The 10,196-nt window shown below is 61.2% G+C and overlaps 1 protein-coding gene across 1 annotated transcript; it reads right to left on the reverse strand.

The window, feature by feature from the left end:
• Nucleotides 1–662: 662 nt before the first annotated feature.
• Nucleotides 663–8,094, reverse strand: GRHPR (glyoxylate and hydroxypyruvate reductase). The gene is made up of 9 exons (XM_074856450.1): nucleotides 7,985–8,094; nucleotides 7,778–7,908; nucleotides 7,515–7,587; nucleotides 7,039–7,155; nucleotides 6,469–6,557; nucleotides 5,181–5,285; nucleotides 4,222–4,357; nucleotides 3,816–3,946; nucleotides 663–922 (listed from the first exon to the last, which is right to left on the reverse strand). The coding sequence occupies exons 1-9, from the start codon at nucleotides 8,047–8,049 to the stop codon at nucleotides 801–803; spliced, it is 969 nt and encodes a 322-aa protein (XP_074712551.1). The 5' UTR covers nucleotides 8,050–8,094; the 3' UTR covers nucleotides 663–800.
• Nucleotides 8,095–10,196: the final 2,102 nt, after the last annotated feature.

Below are 10,196 nucleotides of genomic sequence, written 5' to 3' on the forward strand. Positions count from 1 at the left end.
ACGTCGCGGCCGCCCTTCTCTGTCCTCAAGGAAGGGCGCAGTCGGGGTGAGCAGCCCCAGGAGCAACCCCAGCTGTGCGTCTTGCCGAGTGCTTCACCGGCGGGAGCAGAATCTGCTGTGGGGGGGTGGCAGGGAGAGGTGTGTTCCAGCCCCCAGGTATAGAAGCGGGACAGTGGCTGCAGGACAGACAGAACCCCCCGAGCCCCTGAAACGCGCTGATCCCAGCATCCCGCAGCAGCTGGGGCCTTGGCACCCGCTCAACTTCTCCTGCATGTCTGGCAAAACGGTGAAGCGGGAGCGGGGCTGAGGCTGGAATGAGCGGGGGGTTGCAGAACCTCCCAGCACCAATTCCAGTTGGCTTCAGAGCCCAGCCCGGAGTCACAGGTACAGGAGGCAGCGCTGGAGGTGCCAGGGCAGCTGCGCAAGGCTGGTTTGCTTTTCTGTGGACACCTGAAGAACGGAGACATCACGCCTTGGTGCTGACTCAACAAGACCTTTTCACACAGGCTGGGCAGCGGCTCCTGTGGCAGCAGCGGATGCAGCAACTGCCTCCCCGCCCCCGTCCTGGCTGCGAGCTGGGAGCTCAAGCACGGAACTGCCCGGCCTCTGCCTGCGACCCCAGGAGCCCCGCGGGCACCCCGTTCTCAAATGACACAACATGACACATTCACCGCTTCTCTTTAATGGCTACGGAGCCGTTCCCCCACCAGGCACCGCGGTGCTGCTGCAGAGGTGAGGAGGCACCGGGGGGATGGCGCGGCGAGGCTTCTCCGGGGGGAGGCACTGCCCAGCTGTGCCCGTCACAGCAGCAGCTCGTGGGGCATGGGCTCCCCACGCAGCCCGGCCAGCAGGTTGTTGGCCGCCAGCACGGCCATGGTGGTCCTCGTGGCATACGTGGCACTCCCAATGTGTGGCAGAATCACTGCAAGGGAACAGGGAGGGTTACTTGCTCGTTTCTTACCTTCGCCGACCTCTCGCAGCCTCTTTCCAGGGTCTTCCCACGGCAGGACAACTGCGTCCGCACCAGCCATGGCTCCATCAGGAGCTGATGTCAGACACGGAGCATGAAACAAAACCATCAGCTGCTGAGGACTGGGAAAGACGTCTGACCAACGGCTAAAACTGAGCTGTTTTTCAAGTCCTCCGGGCCAAAGACAGGCGGCCAGAAGTGGAGCCTCCTTTCTGCATTCAGGCATGGTCCCCACTGTCCCGCACAACCCCAGTCGGTGACGGATGTGAAACACTATTCCTGTGGCAGGTGGAAGCACAGGGAAATCCGTGCACTGCTGCCCGATGGCCACCCAGCTTCAGGAGGTTCTGACAGGCACCAATCAACACCCACTGGGGCAAGAGCCTGAGGGCTGTTGTGGAACACTGTGTTCTAGAGACCCCTGGTTCACCCCTGAGAGGCACAAACAGCCCCTGCCAAACAGAGCTGGCACGCCGCAGGATGGTCAGGGCAGGGATTTTTATCCTCCTGTGTGAAAAGGCTCCTTCTACACCACGCAGAGGAACGAGCCAAAGCTGCTTTAGTGGTAAATTATTATCACGTTAGTGGAGCGTGCTTGCCCAAGGTACGGATAAGAGCCCGCACTGCAATCTCCGCTGGTTTTACAACAGGGAGTATCTACGGGCAGCGCAGGAGCCTCAACACCCGACATGTGCCACCCTGGGGGAAGGAGGCTCTGCCAAGGGCTGCGGGGCCACGCAGGTCCCTTCTACCCCCCATTGAGAACCAGCCCGGGCTCCTTGTTCACTGTGACAGTCGTGTCAACACTCCTTCCTGCTCTACTTAAACTGTGTTCCTCCAGCTGCTGAAACTATTTGGCAGTTTGGGGTGAAATCTGTGAATAGTTTCAGAATCAAAGCCTCATTCCTGTGAAAATAAATACATTATGTATTTATTTAATACATAATACATCATGTATTTATTTTTGTCTTGCTTGGTGTTGTTCCAGAGCTCTAAGATCTCTGAAGTCCTGCAAGTACTTCCAGAAAGTCTCTGCTTTTATCATTTCTCACACTACTATGGGAACCAAAGCAAACAAATAAAAAATAATAGTTTTTAGCAACAAGACAATCAAAGCAACAACTTGTGTTCCAGAAGTGGACACTCAGTCATGGGCAGCTCCAAATTTTCATGGATGTCTCTATGGTTTCTTTACAAGGCAGACTCTTCCTACTCCAAAAACCTCACCCTGGAGAGCACAGGCTGCTGCCACCCGCGCAGCTGCTGCGGTGCTCTGCCCCTGCCAGCGCAGACGCGTGGCAGAGCTCATGCCGGGGCGTGGACTGAGCAGCCGAGGCACTCGAGGATGCTGGAGGAAGCGGTGCTGGCCCGGCTCGTGCCTCCAGCTCTCGGCAGGGCTGGCCATGCCGGCGAAGCCGAGCGCTCAGGTGGGAACAGGCACCACCTGGCCGCGGCGCCGGCCGTGGGTCACAGGCCGTGGTGGAGGTTTATTTTCTAACCAGAAAGCAGAGCCTCCTCCGTGTCGCATTTCTTTCTCTGTTCTGCCTCGAGGGGTACAAGCGAGCCAGTTTGGCTCATGTCCCAGTAAGTCCCACTCAGGAACTGGCCTGACCCACGCGCTCCCTGTCCGGAGAGGCGAGGGAAGCTCCTGGCCAAGTTCCCCACTGAAGGGCAGACGAGGGAAGGCAGCGGACAGGCCAGGAGCTGTCCCAAACTCGTGCCAGGCCTGTGGGGATGGAGCTGCGCCGGTGCACGGCAAGGCCATGGGAACAGCAAGGATCCCAGGAAAACAGCCGGGGCTGCCAACATCGCCCAGCCGCACGGGGCAGCTCCCAGCCTTCTGGAGATCGCTGGTAAAACAGCAGCGTTCGTCTCCTGGCCGCAGGCTGCAGGCGCTCCCGTCTCTGCTCCAGCAGCCGGGCAGTGCTGAAGCGCCGCAGCAGCTGAGCGAGCCTCTCCTAACCAGCCTTCCTCTCCTGACCGAACCTCCTCTGCAGGAGACACGCACTTAGTCCCGGGACCAGCACCCTCCTACCTGTCTGACGCCCATTAATACCCAAAACCAGGCTGCCTGAGCTGGCCGGGATCCACCTTCCTCGTGGCAGTTGCCTTGGGCTGTCCAGGGGATGCAGCAAGACCATCTGCAAAGAACCCTCTGCTCATCCCGCAGGGCCAGCACTTGCTGGCCTCTTCAGCTCGGGACTGTCTGATTTCCTGACAGCTGCGGGGAACGCAGAAGCCAGGACAGGGCCGGCTCCTAAACGAGCTGTGTGACACGCTGAACCTGCGCCCGGCAGCCCAGCGCACAGGGATGGGCAAGCTGGCGAGCGCTGCCGCGGCCACAGCTCTCCCGAGGCCAAGACTCTCCAGGCAGACTCAGCGCCCAGGTTTTTACCCACACGGGAAACTTTTCTAGCAGAATATATGCCCAGGAGGTTACGCCAGACCTTGGCAGGGCACGATCAGGGATTTAGTTTCCCATCCAGGCACGTGCTGGTATCAGAATTTCACCCCATGCCTTGGCCCGTCAAGTGGAGATCCACCAGGAAGGTGTTAAGAAAGGAGCCGATCTCAACCGCCTTTGGGAGAATTAAAATACCTCCCACCCTTGTTTTACATCACCACCCTCTAGCAGCTCCTGCTTTGCATGGTGGCTACCTAGTCGTCTTAAATACACCTGACTGCGCCGTCATTCCGCGTTCCAGTGCCTGTTCGCCCCGTGGGCTCACGGGGAGTGGGACTCCTTGTCACAGCCGCCTGTGGGTCCCCGCCGCGCACACGGGAGGCCCCTGAGGCATGGGCTGCCAGAGTGGGGCGGGGGCTTGGCCGCCCCATGGACACTCACCGCAGTTCTTGAGGGAGAGCAGAGGGTGGTCAGCAGGCAGCGGCTCCGGCGTCGTGACGTCCAGGCCTGCCGCGGCAATCTGGCCATGGGCCAGCGCGTCGTACAGGTCCTCCTGGTTCACCACGGCCCCCCTGGCAAACGCAGAGGGAGAGGCCCGTGACGCTGCTGAGCGGCCCCGTGGCCTCCCAGGGGTGCGCACCCAGGCCACGGGCCACGTGGCACGGGCTGGGCGGTGGCACCCCCACATCCCTGGGGCTGCCGGAGCGGAGCTGGGACCCTCCTCCCAGCACAAGGAGCTGCCCCTGCTCCCGCTCCGGCTGCCCGGCCGTGTGGGGAGAGCCCGGGGGTCCCAGCCGGGCCAGACGGGTTCTCCCCTGCCCCGTGCAGGGGACAGGGCTGCGGTTACCTGCTCGTGTTGATGAACACAGAGGTCTTCTTCATTCTGCCGAAGAAATCCTTGTTGCACATTCCCTGGGTGGCTGGAGTCAAAGCACATGTCACCACGACGAAGTCTGACTCCTGGGCCAGCCTGGTGAGGGGGGCTGAGCGGGGGAGCACAGGTCACAGCTCTGCTCAGGGGCTCTGCTCACCAACACACCTCAGACACCCCCCCTGGTCCGCAGGGCTCGCCCTCGTCCGGCCAACCCTTTCCCGCAGAGCGGGAGGCACAAGGACCAGCAAACACCCAACGGGAACCGCGCATGTTCCTACAGACACCACTGCGGCCTTTTCTATCGCTTCTGAAATAAAATCAAGTGAAGGGGAATCCAGCGATGCTTCAGCTGTCTGTCCCAGAGGAGGCTCTGGTTCGTATTTCATGTTTAGAGAGCAAAATACAGCGGCAGCAGTCTGTACCAGCACTAAATCTCTCTATACAGTACCTACAGGTAAGGACTTGTGCCACTTTCGCTCCTGGAGGTGAGAGGAACGTGCAAGGCGCAAGACAAGTTCTGCCAGTGACTTTGTGTAAAAATGTGCTGGCTTTGGAGCAAAAAGTTAGCATTTGGTGGAAGTCTTGGGTCTGTAACAGGGTCCCAGAAAAGTCCCGTTCAGCAGGTAAGAGACATTCCCAGGCCGGGCTGGATGGTGACATCCATTTCAAAGCAGGAGGTTAAAGCTGATACTTGTTCTCAGCAGCTGAGGTTTCCCCCCAGTGAAGATCTGCACCGGCCTCAGCCCCCCCTCTCCTCCCCGCAGGACATCTCGGGGCCGCCACCACTTCCCCCTCCCTCCCTGCTGGGATCCCCTTCCTCCTGGGAGAGAAACGAGCTGGAAACCGCAGATGGACAGGGCAGATGCGGCAGGTACAGACACCTCGCCGTGCTCCGCGCCCCAATGGGCGGATGACCGCCCGCCACCACTCACCGAACTCGGCCCCGAACTCCGCAGCAGCCTCTGGTTTGGGGTGACTGCCAGCGTACAAAAACTTCCTGACCCCGAATGGCTTCAGGCGGCGGGCGACGGCCTGTCCTAGGGGCGAGAGGGAAGGCTGTCTGTCCCGCAGTGACCAGCGCCGGGCCGCGGGGTCTGTCGGGCCTCCCTGGGTGCTCTGTCCTCCCAGGGTGGGGGTCTCTGCTGCTCCTCCCGAACTCCCCGACAGGGACACTGCGGAAGGGGAGCCACAGGGCGTGGGGCCTGCAGCCAGCCTGGGCAGCAAAGCGGAAAGCGAGGAGGGAAACAGCCGCCTGTTGACAAAGTCCACAGCGGGACGATGAGCAGCGCGTCACCCTGGACTTTGTCAGGGCATTTCTTTAACTGAAGATCGGGAGGACGACGTCCAGTTTGCTGTGGTGTTCAGACACAGTGGATGCGTGTGAATGCTTTAAACTTTTACGCTCTTGTAGAAGAATTTTAAATGTAACCTCAGGTATATTTTAAATAAATAGATTTTAAGGCCTGGTGAAATGTGTTCAGGACTGAGCGATGCTGTAACGTTACCAAGGCAACCGGAACGCTGCTCAACAGGCCTGGAAAGTGTCCTTAGCCTGCTGCTTGGATAGCCTCAGCCCAAGGCTGGTTTAAATCCCAGTCAAGCTAATCCTAGAGAGACAGTTTTAACAAAGGATGATTAATTGACTAAACACAGGTGCTTTGCTAGATTAAGAGAATTCAGTATATAGAAACTGCTTGTTCTACCTAAGCTTTCAATAGAACATCTTGAGTTTTTTCTCAGAAGTCTAAAGGTGAGTTATGATGAAGATTGTTTAAGAAGATAAGTAACCGTGATGAGCAAAGACTGCATCAGTGAGCAGTGGCGTCAGAAGAAGAACTGGAACGGAACAATGAGAACTAGCTGAGGCTGTGGAATATAATGGACTTTTGAAATTGATGAAGAGTTAAGAACTGAGAGTTCCTGGGAAAACACCAAAGACTTTTTGTAAATGTTACATAGAATCATAGATATAGACGGTGCTTTTTGTCAGCCGCTGCCACTCATTGAGGTGATGGCCCAACTCTGAGCTGTTAATAAACCCAGCCTAGAGATACCCACAGTCAGGCGAAATTTAACACTCTCCCTGATCGCTGTTCAGAGAGGCTCCGCGCAGCTCTCCCTGTTGTTCTCACATTTTACAGAGGTGAGCACCGGGGACACCCCCAAACCCACCCTGCCACCGCTGGGGACACACAAACCTGGCGCCTGACCTGCACTTACCAATTCTGCCCAGGCCTATGATGCCCACCGTGCTATTGGACAGGCCGTAGCCACACATCCATAAGGGCTTCCACGTCGTCCAGCCGCCGCTACCAGAGAGAGCCAGACAGGAGCAGGGGTCAGGCAGCAGCGGGGGCGAGCTCGTAGCCCAGCCTGGCGTTTGGGCAAGCTCTCCAGAGAGCACAGCACCCGACAGACCACCTCACGGCCTCCCTCCCCTCGGTTCCGAGCCACCTCGGGGGTCTCCGGCAGGAATCCACCTGGGCCTCGTGCGCGTAGCAGCTGCTGCCCTGGGACTGGTTGAATTCAGGCACCACTCAGCGCAGCCCCAGCACTGCTGCCACCCCTGCGCCCCGGCCGGACCCTCCGCACGGGCCGTCCTCGAGGGGTCCACGGTGGCCTCGTGTGTCCCCTCCCTCGGGGGCTCCTCCTCGCGCAGCCGGGGCAGTGCTGCTGCTCCCGCAGCCCCCCAGAGCCTCGGAACCGCAGGGGACCCCACCTCGGCCTGAGAGCGCCCGGGACAAGCCGGGTGAGGCTGCGGGGGCCTGCTCTGTCCGAGCCGGTACTCACGTCTTGACCTGCTCAGCCGCCTCGGGCAGCCGCCGGCAGGCAGCCAGCAGCAGGGCCACGGAGAGCTCCGCGGTGGCGTCGGTCAGCACGTCGGGGGTGTACCCCACGCGGATCCCCCTGCAAGGCAACCACAGGCCCCTGGGGCAACGCCGCCGGCCCCGGGGTGCCACCGCCAGATTTCCGGGCGAAGTGCTGAAGCTGCACCTCGTCTGGGCGCAGGAAGACCCCCCCGCGGGTCCTCAGCCCCCCACCGCGGGCTCTGCCCGGCGCGGCCGCGGGGGGGTCACCCCAGCCGAGCCATGGGCTCCTCCGGGCCCAGTGGGGCTGGGGGTGGCCCCGGGCACACCCCAGCAGGTGGGAGGTGCGGGTCACAGACCCCATCCGGACCCCGGTCCTCCCGCCGGGCCCCTCCCGCAGCGAGCAGGACGAGCCCCGGGCCGCTCCCGCTGCTGCCGCCCCGTCCCCGGCGGCGTTACCGCTTCTTGATCTCGTCCAGGGCCAGGTGGTCGAACCCCACGGACATGGTGCTGATGACTTTCAGGCCGGGCCCTGCAAGACACCACCAGCATCTGGCTGCTCGGGGGGGGCCGGGGGGGACCGGGAATGGACGGAACGGGACCAGGAGGGACCGGGAGGGGATGAGAGGAGACGGGGAATGGACAGGAGGGGACGGGGAAGGGACCGGGAATGGACGGGAGGGGAGGGACCGTGAGGGGCCGGGGCCGCAGCCCGCACCCACCGGCGGCCTCCAGCACCTCGCGGTCGATGCGGTCGGACAGGAGGCAGAGCAGCCCGCGCGTCCCCGCCACCCCCGACAGCAGCTCGGCCCGCGGCACAGGCTCCTCCGAGTCCCACAGCTGGACGCGGCACCTGCGGCGGGAGCGCGGCCCGTCACCGCCGGCCCCGGCCCCGGGACCCGCCCGGCCCGGCCCGGCCCCGCGCTCACCCGCCGGCCTGGGACAGCACCCGCAGCCCCTCGGCCGGGATCCGCCGCGTCACGAACACCGACATGGCCGCGCCGACCCGCCGGAACCGCCCCGCTCCCCCGCCCCAGCCCCCCACCGGCCCCGCCCACGGCCCCCGCCCACCGCCCACGGCCACGCCCCCCCCCCCCGCGCGGCGGGACGGGCCCAGCGCCGCGCACACGCTTGTCGGGGGCCGCGGGGGGCCGGGGGGGGCGGTAGCTCCCGCCCATCCGAGGCGCTGCTGGGGGCCTCCCTCAGGGCGGCCCCTCACACGCAGCCGCCCCCCCGGCTGGCGCAGGGCCCACGGCCCCAAGGCCTAGGTCGGGCTCAGCGCCGGGGGACGGGTCCGGGGGTACCCGGAGTGTGCGGGGACACGAGAGGATCACGGAGTCACGGCATCATGGAATGGTTTGCGTTGGGACGGACCCAAAGCCCACCCCGTCCCACCCCCCTGCCCCGGGCAGGGACACCTTCCACTAGCCCAGGTTGCCCAAAGCCCCGTCCAACCTGGCCTTGAACCCTTCCAGGGAGGGGGCAGCCACAGCTTCTCTGGGCAACCTGTGCCAGGGCCTCACCCCCCTCACAGGGAACAATTTCTGCCTGATAGCTCATCTAAATCTATCACTCTCCACTTGGACATGGAGCCATTGACCACAACTCTTTGGGTGCAACCACCCAGCCAGTTCCTGATCCCCTGAGGGGTCCATCCATCAAACCCACCTCTCTCAATTTAGAGACGAGGATGTCATGTGGGACAGTGTCAGATGCTTTGCACAAGTCCAGACAGATGACGTCAGTGGCTCTTCCCTTACCCACCGGCGCTGTAACCCCGTTGTAGGTCACCAAATCCATCAGGCACGATTTGCCATCAGTGAAGCCACATCCCATTGCCCATCCTAAGCCCAGCCTGTGTAGGATGAGAGAGGGGAAGGGTGGGTTGGATCCTGGAGTGGGAGATGGGATCTTTCCACAGGCCTTTCGGAGATCAGTACCTCTGCTGACGTGGGGTGGGGGCTGCCGGTCCCCAGAGGTGGAGCAGTGGTGGGCGACGGAGGATCCACCCGCAGGCAGGCGTCTGCACCCCCGCCCGTCTGCCCCCTGCTCGGCTCCCGCAGGCTGCCCGGGGACCGATGTCTGCAACAGTCCCGCAGGGCTTTCAGTAGAATTTTTAAACCTGAGATGATGCTTTAATAAAATCTGGCTGGACTCTTGTAGATGTCGATGTGCTGGTGGGTCAGGGAAGCAGAGCGGGCAAAGGGATGGACAGAGGGGACAAGCTGGGTGTATCCTCTGTCAGTTGTTCACACGCGTGTGTGTGTGTGCAGGGACACACGCCAGTGCAGGGCCCAGCAGCCCTCGGTGCTGGGGACACCCCGGTCTGGACGAGGTGTACAGCCATACACACATGCACATGTATACTCGCATATGTCGATGTGGGTTTTTTCTGACTTTTTTTCAAATTCCTCACAACATCAGCGTGTTATTGTGGTGTCTTCTCCGGAACTGGAGGAGGGGCTACTACCAAATATTTCAAACTATGGCAGTGAACTCTGTCCATCATCGCGGCGGTAATTTCATACCTTGTACCAGCTGTAATGCTGTAACGTGGAACGCCATGCAATACCATCACCACTCACAGATCACAGAATCACACAGAATCATCTGGGTTAGAAAGGCCCTTGAAGATCCTCCAGTCCAACCATGAACCTCACCCTGACTGTTCCCAACTCCACCAGATCCCTCAGCGCTCCTCGGCCGAGGGCCTAGTAATCTGAGTCAGCGGGGTGGGAGTTACATCAACCGGCTTTTAGACGTGGCTTTGTGCCAGTGTCCCTAAAGTTGGGCTGGTGATGACCCATGCCACTTTTGCTGGGAGTTGGTGGGTTTCTGGACCACCATGCAAGGTGACGGGTCCTCCCAGATTTTGTTTTGGTGTGGCCACCCAACCTGGACCCTGACCAGAGCTGTTTTCTGTGCTCTGATCCTTTCACTTCTACCCCCTGGGGCACCATTTAAGCACTTTTCTTTCAGAGGAGCCGTGATGATGCACCCTGCTGCGCCCCAGCCTGTACCCCTGAGCAGCTCACACCCACTCCAGAGCAAGGTGAGAACGTGCCAGCCAGGAGGAACCAGCCGGTCAGCCGGGGCTCCAGGAACAGCATCCACCTCCTCAAGGTCCCTCTGGTCAGGACT

The sequence above is a fragment of the Strix uralensis genome, chromosome Z (genome assembly GCF_047716275.1).
Source record: "Strix uralensis isolate ZFMK-TIS-50842 chromosome Z, bStrUra1, whole genome shotgun sequence".
Lineage (NCBI taxonomy): Eukaryota > Metazoa > Chordata > Aves > Strigiformes > Strigidae > Strix > Strix uralensis.